This window comes from Myotis davidii, unplaced genomic scaffold (genome assembly GCF_000327345.1).
Source record: "Myotis davidii unplaced genomic scaffold, ASM32734v1 scaffold6, whole genome shotgun sequence".
NCBI lineage: Eukaryota > Metazoa > Chordata > Mammalia > Chiroptera > Vespertilionidae > Myotis > Myotis davidii.
Genome location: NW_006383011.1, coordinates 258,068 through 276,926, shown reverse-complemented (window position 1 = coordinate 276,926; position 18,859 = coordinate 258,068). Strand labels below are relative to the sequence as shown.

General features: G+C 39.0%; 1 protein-coding gene and 1 pseudogene across 4 annotated transcripts; both read right to left on the bottom strand.

Moving 5' to 3' along the window:
- Nucleotides 1-204: 204 nt before the first annotated feature.
- C1D (C1D nuclear receptor corepressor) lies at nt 205-16,279 on the bottom strand. Of its 4 annotated transcripts, none has more exons than XM_006778522.2 (5): nt 16,190-16,279; nt 4,051-4,197; nt 3,272-3,338; nt 2,913-2,968; nt 205-419 (listed from the first exon to the last, which is right to left on the bottom strand). In XM_006778522.2, exons 2-5 carry the CDS (start codon nt 4,186-4,188, stop codon nt 255-257), a joined length of 426 nt encoding a protein of 141 aa, XP_006778585.1. In that variant the 5' UTR covers nt 4,189-4,197; nt 16,190-16,279; the 3' UTR covers nt 205-254. The 4 variants fall into 4 exon arrangements, with proteins under 4 accessions (XP_006778585.1, XP_015413439.1, XP_006778586.1 ...); XM_015557953.1 differs by having other exon boundaries at nt 16,195-16,253; XM_006778523.2 differs by having other exon boundaries at nt 4,051-4,194; nt 16,190-16,247.
- Nucleotides 16,280-17,003: 724 nt separating this feature from the next.
- Nucleotides 17,004-18,088, bottom strand: LOC102770163 (annotated as a pseudogene).
- Between the last annotated feature and the right edge of the window lie 771 nt (nt 18,089-18,859).

The following is an 18,859-nucleotide window of genomic DNA, read 5'->3' as shown; positions in this document are numbered from 1 at the left end:
ATTCACACTTCAAATATCAAAAGAAGCAATTCCCCAAATCATGAAAACATGATGAAGTAACTACACATAAAAAAAACACATTTAAGTTATTTCACTTTTTCTTGTATATAGTGAAAACAGATGTATTTATAACTTCAGACTTCAGAAAGCATACTTCATAAAGTCATTATTCATTTAAAATAGACAAATGTTTACATGTGTTAAGCAATAAAAATGATGTACTTTTTGAACATGTGTACATCAAAACCAAAAGGTTATTTTTTACTTTTTCCTTTACTGGCAACTTTGGATGCATTTTTAGGTTTTGGTTCCCAGAGGGCATTTTTCACGAATCTTGAAGCTGCACCTTTGTCCAGCTTGGCAGCCTTCTTCTTGTCAGTTATTTCCTTGACTCTGTTCATGTACACTCTGATTCTTTCCTTAAAGATAAAAAGAGAGAGAGAAAGGCAAAAGATTCATCACCAGTAATTTTTTATGCTATACCTCAGTTAAATTCAATAGACATGTACTTATTGCCTATGAGGTGGAGCTAGCAAGTGTGTGTGAACAGGATAAACATACCCGTGCTCTCCTGCAGTTCACACTCTAGGGGAATACAGGCATCACAAAGTCATTTCAAAAGAGGAGAAACTATACTGACATCACTCCAGAGGTAAACACTTAAGTGTTTATATGTAGTTATACATTCTTAGATAGCATTAACCTAAATCCACATATTAGCTCTTATTTACCTGAAGTCTATAATCTAAAATAGAAACCTCATATACTTCCAACATACAAACTAAACTCTCCTAAAAATTTTCCAAGCAGAAAATGGGTAAGGCAGGATTGATTTCTTTTTTTAATGTTACCTTGGAGTGTCACAATTAAAATAAGAAGAATGAAAATATACAATCTTTTATTCAATTTCATAGTTTTGATTGATAAGCACATATTTTCTAACGACATATACTAGTATAGTTCTAATCAGACTTAACAAGGTGAGAAACACAATACATTGTCATAGCATTAAAATGTTCTGAGATCATTAATCAGAATGAAGGACTATTCTATAATTCAAATGAAGAAATGAAGGTACGAGAGTCATAAAATAGAGGTAATGATTAATCACTGCTTAAAAGCAAGTTTCATGAAAATAATCAAAACAGTGACATAAAGGTTGGAGTTTTGTTTTTCTGACACAGAAAAATGTAGAACCATGGAATTTTTTTTATTAAAAAAGACTGACAGCTCTGCTCAAAACCCTCTCATGGCCCCTATTTCTCTCAGAATAAAAGCAAAAGTCCAGCTTGGTGCTATTTTTAATTTCTTCCCATAATATATATTATATATCCCCTAACGTACCATGTATTAATATATATTTAATATTTGTTTGTTAATTTATTATGTTAATTGTTTGTCTCTTTCCACTCCATAGGCTGACATCTGCCACAGGGTAAGGATGTTCATGAGCTTTATTCACTGAAGAATCACCTCACTCGAAAATAATACCTGGCTCCTCCCGGGCACTCAAATATTTGTTGAATGAATAAATTCACGAGTTTTAATGCCTTTCCCATTCATTATGTAACTCTCATATACTAACTCTATGATCAGTTAGTGATGTCTGTCACAAGGCCACGGAAGGAAAAAAGGTTTATATATTTTTTGTCAGCCCTTGTCCAGAATATGAATGTACTCCTCCAAAAAGTGGGTTCTGAGAAAGAAAGAAGACAGATGATTTTATCTTTTTCCAATGACAGAACCAAGTATTAAAATACTCCAAATAACTTTGTGTTAAAAGAAAAAGAGAAATGTTATAAAGGTGCAGTCCATATTAGACCGTTGAAAACAGATGGTAAAATGCATACTTCTTAGGATTTAAAGTCAATATCACTGCTCAGATCAAGATCTGTGTATCATATTGCTTTATATTTTGCTTTAAGTATTTTTTTCACAATTTCTGTATTTAAAAATATATTTATTTTCCCTCAAGAACTTTAAAAGAAGAAAATATCTTAGTCCACACATTAACAAAATGAAGACAACAGATCTGGTTTATTCATTTTTTAAAAGTAAATGACCATGTACTTCACTGCTGTCTATGCTTTATTAAGTGGTATGTAACATATATATCAACTACCATAAGACTTTAGGACAATCATATAGTGTCAAGTATATTCACATTTAAATTTACCTTATATTTTATAAACAAAGATTAAATTAATATTCTTATTCATAAAACAAAGTTAAGAAGGTAACCATAAGTTTGATTTCTGATTTTTCTCTTTTAAATTGAATGATTTAATTTTTGAAGTCAGCAAAACCTCTAAGATACCAGACCTTATATACAGTACTTATACATCTAAATGGAATACAAAGACAAACCTAGAAGATTTATTACAGGTTGTAAATATGTCACTAATGCAGAATTACTGGACAGTACACATACAACTGGTGCCAAAAAAGCTTTTAGCTTTGTTGCTGAACTGGATTCTTTACTGCTGAGAAAATGAATTAATGGAAGAATTGAAAAGGTGGGGGAGAAACTTTCCCGTCTTTGCTAGTAAATCAACTAGAATATACTTTTAAGAATTGTGTAAGAGTTTAAAAAAAATAAAAGGCAGTTGTAGAGATGAACAAGATTTCAAGAATTTATAGGAAAAATAATATGAAGTTATAAATAATTACTAGAATTATAACATATTTTTCTCATCCAGAGATTTATATAATATATATGAAGCACCAATTCTCTGACAAAGGTAAGAAAAGGAAAAACTAAAGACATGCTGAAATCTGGACTAACTTTCATAATTTCAACTCTGAATAATTTTATTCTCTGCACTTAGTGGATAAAGGTACTGTGAGTTTACCTTCAGGAATACTACAACAAACAGCCATGTAAAGTAAAAAGAAATCCACTGCAATCTTACCAATTCCTGCTTTACTGGGTGTTCCTTAGGATTAACTCCCTGAGTTGCCAAATAAACTACAAGAGAAAGATTTCATGAAATAAAATCATGTATATATTAATGAAGAGCATTAATTAAAGAAATAAAGAAATGCCGCACAAATGACTGACTAAATCTTAAATTATTCAACCTCTATGCAATAATAAATATGTGTGTGGCTCACAAGCATATGGCATTTTTATTTAAAAGAAATAAATACTGTATCTGACTATTAAAATTATCACAAAGTATAACTATATATAAAGTGCTAGCATTTAAAAAATAAATCACCCTTGACTCAATAAATAATTTGTTTTGTAATTAACTCCAAATATACATACCCCAAAACATTGAATTTAATGTGTAAGCAGAAACTAAATCCACTTTTGCTTGTTCAAGTGGGTCCAACTATTAGAAAGAGACAGAAAATAAATTCAAACTTTGAGAACCATCATATATTTTAAATTTTCACCAAGCACAATGTTTCAAAGAAATGTTTTTTTCGCGTTTTATAATCCAATAACCAAATGATCTGGAAATAATTTGCAAAAAGAAAAAGGTTTGTTAACCAGTGATTTTTGCCCAAAAATTTTCAATTCAGAGTATCATCTTTAGTTAGACAAGGAATGTGTATAATCTAAGAAAAATTCTTTTGAATTATTTTAATTTCAGGAGTTACGATCTGGGCTTTGTATGTCAAAAGTAATTTATCAATATAAACATAGTACATGATGCATTTATGTATAAGAAGCAGGCTAAAATGCTTAGGCAATACCAAAGACAGAAGAAACATAATGAGATTGGTTTTAGACTGTCAAAGTCAATTTACTCTTTTTGTCCTATAGGGTTTCCAGAAACCCTGATAACATCATTGTAATGCTTAAAAGGTCAAAGATAGAATCTATAGAAAAGAACGCTGTGAGTGTTCCTTTTTGTTTCCAAAACCAAGTCAAAATAAAAACATAGTTAAGAGGTATTTCCTACGGTTGGAGTTTTGTTTTTATCCCCTAAAAACATCCAAACACTTATAAAGTTGAAATAAAGGGGGAAAGGAGCATGCATATATCATTAATCTATTTCTTAGCATAACACTGTTTTCTGAATTACATTTTTAAAGTACCTTCTGCAACAACTCATTTCTAGAAACAGACATCATGGTCTTCAGCATGTCATCTACAGCACCAATGGAATTCTCAAATGCTGATAAATACTCATGGATTTCTGCTGGATAGTCTTCATTAATTTCTTCTTCTGCCATTATGACCTACTGAAAAAAAAAAGTAAATTCTTAGAATTCACAATAGAGACAGAGATTGTTCTTTAGGTTAAAAAAAAAAATCAATAGGTCATACCGTGTACTTCAAAAGTGCTAGGAGTTAAAACCTGAAGATAATTAAACAAATCTTAGAATATTATTATAGAGCAACTATGAACTTCCCCTCTTCTTAAGTTGCTTGGGAAGGCGGATGGAGTGGAGAGCAGGGGACAGACCCACCCAAGTCACTAATGCTACACATCAAACTCTGAATGCTTTTCAAGAACTAAAGACATGACTACCAAACATAGAATATCAATAACCAAAATCCTACATTTAAAAAACTTTCTATTGACGTTAAAGACCAAGCAAAGCAATGAAAGTGTGATAAGTATATCCCCTAATGCTTGCTGAAAAAAAAAATCTTTTCTTTTCTAAAAATATATATTTTAGTCCTCCCAAACCTAGGATTTTGATCTAGCAGCATGGTATATTAAACTAAAAAGTGAGAAAAGCTAAGTATGAAATATCTTAAGAATATTTATCACTAAAACCATTTTCAAGCCTATATATATATGTATATATTCCTTAAGCTTCTTTAAAATATTAAGAAGAAAGTCAAAGAGCCCATAAATCACATAAAGCAGAAAAGAGGAAACTTGGGAGAAATAAACTGTATGGTTTTCATTTAGGCTAGAGCATACCTTGACAGCACATTCTTTTAAAATTCACATTTATATCATAATATTTAATATCTACGTGAGAAAATGAAAAATACACATCAATGTATTTCATATGGTATCTAAGACCAAATTTCAGAAGCAGTTCTAAGCCATACATACCTCTTGTGTTTTAAAACAATTTTTTATTAGCTGAAAATACCTCATTCATTACATAGCTAAAGAGAACAGCAAAAATGTGGTAAAATAGCACATAGCAGAGCAGAATTGAAGTAAAAAGACTTGGGCTTTCCATCTTGCTTGATCACTAACTTTGTCACCTTAGATAAATTACTGAATCTCTCTAGGCCTCAAATACCTCATCCATAAAATGGTCTAATGGTCTGTAAAAGACCCTTATAGCTCTAAATGTTATGACTATGTCATTTAAGTTTAGAAAGTGCTATTTGAATATTTAGTCATAATATATCAACATTTCTATTCAACAAGTATATATTCTACTGAGATACCTGCATTCCTTTTAAAAAAAAAAAGTGAAGTCCAATTGACTATCACTTCTTATGCTGTAAAGTTACTAACTACTGTGCAACCAGCAATTCAACAAAGAACTGCCCTCGCCGGTTTGGCTCAGTGGGTAGAGCGTCGGCCTACAGACCAAAACGTCCCGGGTTTGATTCCGGTCAAGAGCAAGTACCTTGGTTGCAGGCTGCTCCCCAGCCCGGGGCCTGGTTTAGTGAAGTCCAATTGACTATCACTTCTTATGCTGTAAAGTTACTAACTACTGTGCAACCAGCAATTCAACAAAGAACTGCCCTCGCCGGTTTGGCTCAGTGGGTAGAGCGTCGGCCTACAGACCAAAACGTCCCGGGTTTGATTCCGGTCAAGAGCAAGTACCTTGGTTGCAGGCTCCTCCCCAGCCCGGGTCCTGGTTTGTGCAGGAGGCAACCATTCGGTGTGTTTCTCTCACATTGCTGTTGCTCTCTGTCTTTCCCTGTCTCTTCCACACTCCCTAAAAACCAATGGAAAAATATCCTCGGGTGAAGATTAACAAAGTAAAATATATAAAATAAAAATAAACAAAGAACTATGATAAAAGAAAAACACTGGGGAAAAACTTGTGACTTCCTGTTTCAAAAGGCTAACTGAAAACACATACTTGCGTCTCATCCCTCCAAAAAAATCCCTCCAAAACGATAGGAGAAACAAAAACAAGTTGACAGTAATGCTGGAAACCAAGAGGCACATGCCCATCAGCAAATCCAACAGTATAAATTTTTGAAGCTAAAGAGCAAATGGAGTCAGACTGATAGGAAACAGAAAAAAAGGAGCCTACAATCACTTAGAAACCAAATGGGAGAATCTAGGAATAACCCCAAGACGAAAGGCAGTAAGAGCTGGGCCACAAGGACTGAAAACAGCTACCCCAGTCTCTAGTCAAAGTATGGCTCCAGCACCTACTGTCCAAATAAAGATATAAGTACAGGGGATACACTGCAAATAGAGAGAAGACTCAGTATTTCTTCTCTTCATGTAAAATCTTAAACCAATAAATTTGAAAATGTGAATAAAAAGAATGAGATAATAGGGGGAAAAAATCAATTACCAAAACTAACCTAAAAGAAGTATATAAACAAACAGATCATGAGCCTTAAAGGAAAAATTTATAGAAAGTCAAAGATCTGCTCTCCAAAAGGATACAAGCCTACAGCCTACAAGATATTACAGGTAAGTTCTACCAAACCTTCAAGAAATAGTTAATTCTTCTAGTATTTAACTGGTTAGAATGTAGAAAAAGATGGAAAACTTACACACCTTTTTCATAACATACACAAAAATAAGTTCCACATAAATCTAAAAGGTAAATGAATAAACATATTACAAGATTATATAAAATATATATGTAATCCAAATGAAACCCAAATGCTATGAAAGGAAAAGGATGCCCTGGCTGGTTTGGCTCAGTGGATAGAGCGTCAGCCTATGGACTGAAGGGTCCCGGGTTCGATTCCGATCAAGGGTTGTGGTTCGATCCCCAGTGTGGGGTGTGCAGGAGGTAGCCAATCAATGATTATCTCTCATCACTGATGTTTCTATCTCTCTCTCCCTCTCCCTTCCTCTCTGAAATCAATAAAAATATATTTTAAAAAAGGAAAAGGATGATGGGTTTAACTACATAAACACTAAAAAGAAAAAAATCTTTATGGTAAAAGTACAGCATAAGCAATATTAAAAGAAACAACCTGGGAGAAAATATCTGTCAAAATATAACAAAGAATTAATTAGATTACATTGAGTTCCTACAAAGCATTAAAACAAATTAAAATAATGAAGATATCTTACCACCTATCAGATTGGTAATAATTTTAAAGATTATCAAAGGTCAATGTTAACAAGGGTATATACTGAAAGTAAAATATAAATTGGCACAGATTTTTTAAACGCACATACTCTTTTTTAAAAACACTTTTTTTATTAATTTCAGAGAAAGGAAAAGAGAAAAAAACATGTTGCTCCACCTATCGATGCATTCATTAGTTGACTCCTGTGGGTGCCCTGACTGGGATCCAACCCACAACTTTGGCACAATGAATTCTGATTCAGGAAATCCTCTTAAGAATCTACAGAAATCCTGGTATACATGCATACAAATTTAGCAAAACAGACTCTTCAAACTCTTCTCCGAATTTCCCCACTTTCTTTTGCATGAGTTTTTTCCTCTGCCGGATCATTAACCATAAATCTTAAAACATTTTATTTCTCCATCTCCTACAAGGAACAAAACATCTTGACTTCATATCCTACTCCAGCTAAGGCTCCATTTTCTATCTCCCTTTCAGGGCTCCTCAAAAGAGCTGCTTATATTAACAGTCTAATTCCTCCTTCCATTCTTCCTTGAATCTACTACAAACAGGCCCTCTACTTCTCACTCAAAATTGTTCATCAAGATCACCCACACAGCCACACTGTTAAGTTCAATGGTCAAGTCTCAGTGCTCATCATTTGACTTCATTGACTCCCTTCATTTGGTTTCCAAGGGCATCACATTTTCTTGGTTTCCCTCCTACCTCACTGGCTGCTTTTTTGGTGTCCTTTGCAGTATCCTTCTCATATCCTCAGCCTCTTAACCTTGAAGTGTCCCAAGGACTGTCCTTAATTAAATTGCATTAATAAACTGATGACTCCCAGGTTTGTATCTCCAGCCCTGATCTCCCTATTGAATTCTAAATCTACATTTCCAACTGCTTACTCAATATCTCTGGTTGGATATTTTATTTTATTTTTTAAAATATATTTTATTGATTTTTTACAGAGAGGAGGGGAGAGGGATAGAGAGTCAGAAACATCGATGAGAGAAACATCGATCAGCTGCCTCCTGCACGCCCCCCACTGGGGATGTGCCCGCAACCAAGGTACATGCCCCCAACCAGAATCGAACCTGGGACCCCTGAGTCCGCAGGCCAACGCTCTATCCACTGAGCCAAACCGGTCAGGGCTGGTTGGATATTTTAATAGATTCTTAAGTATTATGTACCCAAAGCCAAATTCCTAATCTTGCCTACTATAGTCTTCCCTGCCTCATTTCATGGTAACTCCACCTTTTCAACTGTCCAGCCCTAAATTTTACAGAAGTCCTGGACTCTTTCCTCTCTCACCCTACCTTTAAAGCATATCAGAATCTAACCTCATCCTCCCTCCTCTACTGCTACCAACCTGGTCCAAGCCAGTCTAAGCCATCGTTATGCCTTGTCTAGATTGCAGCAATAACCTCTTAAATGGCTTCCTTATTTGCAACCCGGTAGTTTATTATCAAGAAAAAGCAGAGTGGTCATTCCAAATCTATGTCATACCTCTGCTTGGAAACTTCCAAAGGCTTACCAACTTACTCAGAGTAAAAGACAAAGTCCTTACAAGGCCCTAAAAAGCCCAACACAATCTACCCTCTCTGCAGCCTTCTGTGACCTCAGCTTCTCCCACTCTAGCTCTTGCTCATTCCACTCCAGCCAGGACAGTATCACTGCTCTTCCCCATTACAGCAGGCCTGGCCCTACCTCAGGGCCTTTGTACTTCTTCTCCCCTTCCTAGAATGTCCGGTTCCTCCTCTCCTCCCCTACCAACAGCTTCAGAGCTTATTACTTCACCTGCCAGATCTTTACTCAAATGTCACCTACTGGTAAGCCTCTTTAAAATGCAGGCTCCGCCCACTACACCCCACCCCTTGGGCCCTACACTTCCTATCTCCTCAATTACCTTACAGTCCTCAATTAACATCTGACATATTTAATTCTTTTATCGTCTGTCCATCTGAAAGAATGGTAATTACATGAGAACAGAATTTTGGGGGTTTTGTTCACTAGCACAGCCTGACAGTCAATAAACATGAGTTCAATAAATAACCTATAACAAAATCCTGGAAATAATCTATTCACCAATACAGAAACAGCTAACTAAATTGTAGCACATCCATCCAAGAGAATATTATAATTAAGCAAGTTCATTTGGATAAAGCCCAGCAGAACAACATGGAGCACAAGGTTGAAACTTTTTCTGATATCTATAAGAATATCACAGGCAAGGATGTTAATTTTGAATTCCCATTGCTTCAGTTGTAAACAAAAATGGCTAAAAAATTATTGTTCACAGTAAAAAAAAAAAAAAGGAAGAAGTAAATCTCTATGTAGTAACACATAATGAGAAATGGTGAAAAAAATGTCATAGAACAGTCTATAATATATAAAACAGAATGTATGTGCCATTTGTTTTTCAAAACCTGTATCTGTAGTTACTAGTATGTAGGAAAAGATTTGAAGGCGACATAAAAAAAAGACAATTCTCTCAGAGAAAGGGCAGGGATTAGGGAGTAGGATCAAGGAAAGCTCATTCTTTTAACTCTTTATTCTTCATTGTTTAAGTTTATTTAAACATGTTTACGTTTATTTTTAAAAGCATGTTAAATTTGTAATAAAAATAACCATTACATTTAAATAAAGGAATATTCTAATAAAGTATTTTGGCTTTTAACAAATAGTGCAAGTATATTTTTTAAAGCCTTTATTTAAATGTACATTTTTCATCCAATTTTTCTATTAGAAAATATTTTCCCTCTTTAGAATCATAATGGAGATTTTTTTCCTGCAATTTTTCCCTGTCTCTAAGCCCCAATAAACAAGTAGTTATTTATTGTTAAAATGGGTTAAGGTGAACACTGAAAGCAAGGCAGTAAGTAAGAATAATTACCCTCATTAAATCTGAACGGAACCACTTACCTTTTACTTAACCAAAAAAAATTTAAAAAAGGGGGCAAGACAGTCTAAAAAAAAAAGATTCTTTTACTATTAGAATTTTCCCCCAAATTCAAATGATTTCTTCTAACATCTTATATAGACAGTTCCTGAGTACTGGAATGCTGTTGCTCCTTCCCTCCTGTCACTGGTTATGGAAGCCATAGCACCCACTGGAGAAAAGGAGAGGCGCACAGCATCCATCACACAGAACTGAAGTCATCCACCTCCCTTTCCCTTGACTCTCTACTTCAGGGAGGTCAGTCCAGCCTGCCACATGCTCATCTCTCTCAAAGGTCCCAGTCGGGGCAATTCATTATATGGTAACCCTAAGCAGATCCTCTGACTCTTACCACCCCATTTTATCAGAGAACAAGAGTCAGGAGAGTAGCTGATATGAGTATATGAAGAGATCTATTACAAGAAACGGTTTTATGTAACTGTGGGGGCTGGCTAAGAAAATCAAAAGCTGCAGGACAGGCCTCCAAGGAAGGGCATGCTAGAACTCTCAGCCACAAGCTGGAGCTGCTGTCCACAGGTGGAAATTTCTCTTCTGTCAGGGAAGTTTCAGCTCTGCTTTGAAAGCCTTTCAACGATTCGGTTTAATGATCTAGAACAGTGGTTCTCAACCTTCCTAATGCCACGACCCTTTAATACAGTTCCCCATGTTGTGGTGACCCCCAAACATAAAATTATTTTCGTTGCTACTTCATAACTGTAATTTTGCTACTGTTATGAATCGTAATGTAAATATCTGATATGCAGGATATATTTTCATTGTTACAAATTGAACATAATTAAAGTATAGGGATTAATCACAAAAACAATATGTAATGATATATGTGTTTTCCGATGGTCTTAGGCAACCCCTGTGAAAGGGTCGTTCGACCCTCAAAGGATCGCGACCACAGGTTGAGAACCGCTGATCTAGAACAATCTTCCCTAATGTAAAGTCAATTGACTGTGGATTTTAATCACATCTACAAATACCTAGATTGGTGTTTTACTGAATATCTGGGGACAGCAGCCCAGCCACGCTACACAGCAAGAAGACCACCACACTCTTAAATCACCAGAACTACAGCAAAGAAAGGTATACTACTGGCATCTCAAGGTGCTATTCTGACAGCATTTTCCCACAGCACCTTTGTTATTCTTGATTGTCAGGCTCCCGGGTAATAAAACTAGATTTCAAATTCTGGCTAACAAATGTGAAAGAAATGACAACTTTTCTTTTTTTTTTCAAAATGCTATTTTGCAACCCCTAATGAAATGACAGACTCAGGCAATGATCACCAACAAATAAAAGGATGATGGGGAAATTTACAACGGAGGGGTGAGACTAACACTCCCTGAACACAGAGATCTGTCCTCACTTTACTAAAAGTTTGACAAACATATTGTGAACCTCCTGATGTGAATATGATGTACACAACATCATCTATGTTTCATTTCCAACTCCCCAAAAGAGTTGAATCTGAATTTAATTGAGCCTTTAGAGCTAACTTCCATTTACAGGAAATATGGAGGACAGAAAAATAAGTTACCACCAGAAAGCAAAAAGACAAATCTGAAATGAGAAATGCACTTTAGAATAACTGACCTGGTTTCTATAACAAATAAATGGCATGAAGAAGAAGAAAATAAATAAAGAAAAGGGAACAATGGTAGATAAAGAAGAGATAAAAGAAACTTAGGAGATATAACAACCAAATGGAATGTATAAATCTTGTTTGGATCTTGATTCAAATAAACCAAGTGTAAAAAGATATTTTTGAGAGAAAGAAATATGAACATAGATTGGGCATTAGATGACACCAAGAAATTACTGATAATTTTGTCATCTATGAAAATAGCATTATAGTTATGTCAGAAAAATGTCCCTGGGCTGCCTAGCCAGTGGTGCTCAGTGGTTGAGCGTCGACCTATGAACCAGGAGGTCATGGTTCGATTCCCAGTCGGGGCACATGCCCAGGTTGTGGGCTGGATCCCCAGTGTGGGGCATGCAGGAAGCAGCCAATCAATGATTCCGTCTCATTACTGATGTTTCTCTCTCTCCTCCATATATATATATATCCTCCATAGATATATATATATATATCTCCCTGGGTAAAATAGCATAATATCTTGAATTTGCTTTAAAAAAAAAAAAGCTAGTCTTCATGGAGTAATTACACTTTGAAAGCAAGAATAACAAAGCTATGTACATTATATCTATAGTGAAATAAGATAGCTAACTCATGAATTAACTTAGAATACAATTCAGTTCAGAAATTGTGGGAAACCTAAATCTGAAGTATACTCTAGAACAGAGCCAACCAGTGGTCCGTGAGGTCCAGAAGATTGGCAACTGCTGCTCTAGAATACTAAGCAGCTCTATTACATCTCATCTCAATTCCAAATATAATTGAAGGTGAGGGGAAGGTGGGTTACTGAGTGCTACCAGATCTGTGACAGTTGCTAAATAAAACTCATTAAAACAAGACAGAGCCTGTGGCTTCAAATGAGGTTAGTGTTGCCAACATTCCCAACAAAAGCTGACATTTCAGGGTGTCTATAATTATTTTATGAATGTCACAAATTTCCTCTTAAAAGAAATCCTAGTATCTTACATCTTATAAAAAATATATGCATTAGAAAATAAATAAACAGACCAAAAAAGTTTAGTCAAATGAAAAACCAGGGAAAAATATTTGCAGCATAGAGAGAGATAAAAGGAGCCTCTACAAATCAATTTAACACACACACACACACACACACACACACACACACACACATATTTATACACCTACAACCCAAAAGAAAAATGAACAAAGAAAACCTGCAGTTCACAAGTAAAGGAATTCAGATGACTAATAAGCATGAAGTTATTCAATCTTACTCCTAATTAAAGAAGCATAAATCAACAAAACAAAATGCTATTTTTTATGTCAAACAAGCAAAAATTTAAAAGACTGATAATACCTAGTATGGGCAAAGGTGAGGAGAAACAGCCACTCGTTCACTAGTAATTGGAGTGTAAACTGAGCATTTTTTTGAGGCAATTTGGCACTATGCTTCAAAATTATATATGAACAAATTCTTTGACCCCCACAATTTTACTTCTCAAAATATATACTTTCACACAAGGACATCCACTGCAACACTTTTTAAAATACTTTAAAGCAGGGAACAACCTATGTACCCATTAACAAGAACTAGTTGAATAAATTATGATCTATTCATTCAGTAAGAAACTCTGCAGCATCTTTTCCTGCTACCTCCTACTTTTCCAACATTACTGTCTTTTCCAAAGAATCTTGCCTTCTCAAGATGTGTCCAAAGTAGGACAGTTTCAATTTTGTCATTTTTGGCTCCAGCAATGTTTCAGGCTTAATTTGCTCTGGGACCAGCTTGTCTAATGATCCACGGTATTTGTAGACCTCTCTTCCAATACCATATTTCAAATGAATCAATTTTTTGCTATCAGTCTTCTTCACAGATAGAAAAGAACAGGGGTAAATAAAGGAATTGTCAGGAAACTGAGAGGATCCAGGTAAAGTCAGGCAACTGAGATGACTGACTCAGTTAAGGTTAAATAGTATTAACTTCTGTCTTCTGTGAATTTCTTTAGCAATATTCAATAGACATAAAAGAAGAATGGTTGCCGAGAATGAGGAATTGGATAGTAGGCACAGAAGGAAGTTAAGGAAGTGCAAAAGAACCTTTGAAACAGCTGACTGGGAGGTCTTGAAGGGAGAGAAGTAAGGGTTTTTCCTCTGTTTGGAATAACCCCTCCCCGATCTTCTGGGCTTAATAAAACCTATTAATCCTTTGAAACCCAATCAAATGCATGCTCCTCTATAAAGGTTTCCATATTTCCCAAAGTAGTCTGCCTAACTGAGCCATGCTGACTGGGCAGAGGAGAGGCTTTTAATGCAAAGTGCTGGCCTCTCCCTCAGGACTAACATGTCTTGCCACCCCTTAGGTATTTAGTAACACTTTGTTAACTGACTAAAACCAATGGAAGTAAACTGGAACCAAATTTTGGAGAATCTTAATATCATATTTGAATTGGGACTTCTAAATATTAGCAAGTCACCACATGGATCAAAAGGAAAAAAAATATAATGTACATTCTGGGTCTGCTTCCATCCCTATGCCAAGCAGAGATACACATAATTATGAACGAAGTGAGAGACCAAAGCCAGTATCTAAAATTTTTTGGAACTAGAGAGATTTCTGCAGACGTTGCACCAGAATTCTATTACCGTAATGGCTTTGTTGCACTGCATTATCTTAGAAAATAATAGTGCAATGTATATACAATCTCTCACTAAACATTGCTATCTTTGGCAGTCAGTCCGTGTTAGTGTTACCTGTAATTCTCCTGACGAGATTTTACTGCGGGGAAAAAAAAAATAGGCTTCGTCTTTTTTAAATATGTTAACCTCTAAAAAATTTACCACAAAGCCTGATAACAGAGTAGGAAGTACATTATAAAGAGGTTGCTGGAGATGGAGATGAATAACCACATCAGATTACAAAGAAGTTACTTATAGGGTTTAATTCTAATGTTTAATGTGAAGTGTTTTCAGAATCATAAAGCTGCAAAATTGCCTTCTAAAACCATGAAGTTTGCTTATGACATTTTCCTCATCTCTAACGTAATCATGCCCTGGCCGTGTGGCTCAGTTGGGTGAGCCTCCTCCGCTGCACTGACAGGTCGCCTGTTCGGTTCCGGTCAGGGCGCAGGCCGGGTGCAGGCTCCATCCCTGGTTCGGCCGCAAGCGGAAAGCAACCCATCCATGTTTCCCTCTCCCATTCATGCTCTCGCGCTCTCTCTCTCTCTCTCTCTCTCTCTCTCCCTCCCTCTCCCTTCCTCTCTGAAATCAATAAAGATATATATATTTTTTTAAAGAGCCATGTAAAGGGTCATGAGAAACCATCACTCCTCAACTGTAACACAACACGACTATTTAAAATCAGCCGTAACATCTTTTGACTGAGAATTGTTTTGGTGGGCTTTTTTGTGTCCTTTTGTTTTGTTTTTTTTACAGAGAGGAAGGGAGAGGGATAAAGAGTTAGAAACATCGATGAGAGAGAAACATCCATCAGCTGCCTCCTGCACACCCTCTACTGGGGATGTGCCCGCAACCAAGGTACATGCCCTTGACCGGAATCGACCCCGGGACCCTTCAGTCCGCAGGCCAACGCTCTATTCACTGAGCCAAACAGGTCAGGGCTTGACTGAGAATTGTTTTATTTTGAAAAACCGTTTTCCGAACTGCCATTGTTTTCTCTCTCAACAAAACAATGCGATCTATCGTTTCAAACGATCACAGACGGCTCTCTGGATTTCCACAGGGGCTAATGATTTTTCAGGACCAGCCTCAACGTGACGGTGAAGCCTCGGTTCCACCTCTACCATCAGGCGGTCCCGACAGGCTCCACCGCGGGCGGCAGACACCTCACTGGGAGCTGCATCTTCGTCAAACCCAGCTGCCCATCAGCCAACAAACAGGGCGACGCTGCGGGTCCCTCCGCACAGCGAATAGAAGTCTGAATGACACTGCACGTTCCTGGGCCACGAAGCACAACTATTTCCTTGAGAGTATCCACTCCTGGGACCGATTTCAGCTGAAGGGGGAAAGGAGCCCATCCTCTGCGGAAAGCTACTCCCTCCCCTCCAGCTCTCCCTTCCGCCTTCCTTCCTGCAACGAGGGCTGAAGGCGGCCGAAAATTAACGGTCCAGTCCTGTGTCCTTACATTCTCCGCCTTCCAATGTGTGGGAGGCGGAGCTAAGGAGCGTATAAAAGGCCAAAGACTGGACCGAAAGAGGCGAGTGGTAGCCAGGTAGGCCAGGACCTGCTAGCAGCCCCGGGACTGGCGACGCGGGGGTCCGGCAACCACGTGTGCGCCACGCTCAGGGGGCGAGCTCGCCCTCGCGGGGGGCTACGAGCCTTGGCCTCGCTCCTCGCAGCCAGCGGCGGGGGAAACCCAGGACAAGAGAGCAGGGCTGCAGTCGAGCACGAGAAAAACGCGAACCCCAGCCTGCAAGAGTACCTCACCGGCCTGCTACGCCGTCTTCCGGAAAGCAGTCGGGCGGCGATGACGTCACGCGGCGCCGGCGCTGCCTGCGGCGCAAGCGTCGCTCTGTGATGACCTCACGCTGCTTGCCCCGCCCCCGGCTCCTTTGCTCCAGCTCCCGAAGGCGGGGTGCCACAGTGCTGCGGGCCAACATTGTGGAAGGAATTGGGAGTGAGGTGCTGGGCACCTTTTTCTAGATTTGTCTTCGGCCAAGGGCTCTAATAGAAATTGAGCGTATTGAGCTAGAAAAAAATGTTCCTTCCCAAAGCTTTGTTCATTTTTTTTTGCTTTTCACTGGACCTCATTCCAGGGCCCGGATTCCTGCTACTCTCCCATTGATCCCGCAAAATGAGTCTCGAAAAAGCAGCTTCCCAAATTATCCATGGTGAAGGATAAGTTCTGTATTTTTTCCAATACATCGCTAAGAGGTACTTTTGTAAAATACAGGGAAAAATGAGCCGGTTTTCTTTCCCATTGGATCTGAACACCTGTCTTGGTGGTCATTAAAAATGTACAAATGGGATGAGCTGCTTTGGCTCAGTGGATAGCGCATCGGTCTGTAGACTGAAGGGTCACAGGTTCGATTCTGGACAATGGCACATGCCTGGGTAGCAAACTCAATCCTCATAGGGGGGGCATGCAGGAGGCAGCTGATCAATGACAATCTCTCATCATTGATGTCTCTCTCTCTCTATCTCTCTCTTCTCTGAAATCAATAAAAATGTACATATATATATATAACTGACTTGAAAAATGGGGTAAAGAAGCAAAATACAAGCCCATATTTTTATTTTTTTCCATAATACAAATTTATTGTGACACAAATGTACATTGTTTGAACATAAAAAGAAAGCCCCACTGTCGCCTAGAAAGAGGACTTGAAGCAGCACGTGGGAAGCAGGGTGGCTCCGGGATGTCAGGTGTGTGGTGACCTGACATCGATGCATGTGGACATGTCCTTTTCTTGAGGAAGCTCCGCCACATTGACTTCAAACCGACCCTGAACCTCATTGAGGATTTTGGCATCATTGTGATGAGACACAAAAGTGATAGCCAGGCCTTTGGTGCCAAAGCGACCGGCACGGGCCACCCGGTGGAGGTAGGTGTCCGAGTCCCCAGGCGTGTCGTAATTGAAGACGAGGTTGACTCGCTCAATGTCCATCCCTCGGCCAAACAGATCGGTGGCCACCAGGATCCGCCGCCGAAAGTCCTTGAACTGCTGATAGCGTGCTAGGCGCTCCTCCTGGGCCAGGGCCCTGTGGATGGCGATGGCTGGGAAGTTCTGTTCCCCGAGTAGCTGGGCCAGGGCCATGCAGCGCTGCACCGACCTCACGAAGATCACCACCTGGTTAAACTCTAGTACGTCCAGGAGACGTGGGGACAGCTCTTCTTCAGCACCTCTTCGTCCTTCTTGATGGAGAGACCTCCGAAGAACACGGACACCTTGGCACTGGGCAGGTACTTGGAGAAGCGCTCATACTCCTTCCGGATCTGAAAGGCCAGCTCCCGCGTGTGGCACATGACCAGGACGGCCACCTGCCCGTGGACGGGCTCCATCTGCTGGAGGGTGGCCAGCACGAAGACTGCAGTCTTGCCCATTCCAGACTGGGCCTGGCACAGGACGTCCGTGCCCAGGACGGCTTGGGGAAGACACTGGTGCTGCACCTCCGATGGATGCTCAAAGCCACAGTCCGCTATGGCCCTCAGCAGCTCAGGCTTCAGCAGAAAGTCCCGGAAGCCAGAGCTGTGGATGGAAACGTGGGAGCCCTTGACATCTTTCTGGCGGGGTCCTGGGGCGCTCTCTGTAGGAGCCTGGGGCTCTTCATCTTCCTCATAATCCAGAAGCTCGTTTTCCACATCCTGTTCCGCCGTCATACTGGCTCCCGGTTCGCCTCCACTCGCTCCGAGAGTCCACACGGGCTAGAGCGCTTCCTGCCTCCTAGCCGAAGCCTTCAGGCAGCTGAGAAACAAACGTGCAGTGAGTGTGCCACACAGCGATTCTGTGACACCAGCCAGCTGCCCTCTTCCAATTGCAGACTTCTGACCTCTTGTATTCTCACCTGGGGAATGTGGCAGGCAGCTCGCTCAGGCCTCCTTTAAAAGGGCACAAATCTCATCATGAGGGCTCCACCCCCAGGACCTAATCCAATCATGAGGGCTCCTCCCCCAGGACCTAATCCAATCATAAGGGCTCCACCCCGGACCTAATCCAATCCCAAAACTCCAGCTCCTAATCCCATTAGCTGGGCCAATAGGATTTCAATTTATGTATTTGGGGGATGGGGGAGGAGTCACAAGCATTCAGACCATAGCACTCATCTTCACTTCACTGTGCTATCTTGACCTAAATAATTTACATTTGTTATAAAAGTGGGCTCTAGCCAGTTTGGCTCAGTGGATAGAGCATCAGCCTTCGGACAAAATCATCCCGAGTTTGATTCCGGTCAAGGGCGTGTACCTTGGTTGCAGGCCCAGACCTGGTCACTGCTCCTGCAGAAGGCAACCAATCCATGTGTTTCTCACAAATACATGTTTCTCTCTGTATTTTCCTCTCTCTTCCACTCTTTCTAAAAGTCAATGGAAAAATATACTCGGTGAGGATTAACCAAAAAAAAAAAAAATGGAATGAAGATAAAATTTTAAAAC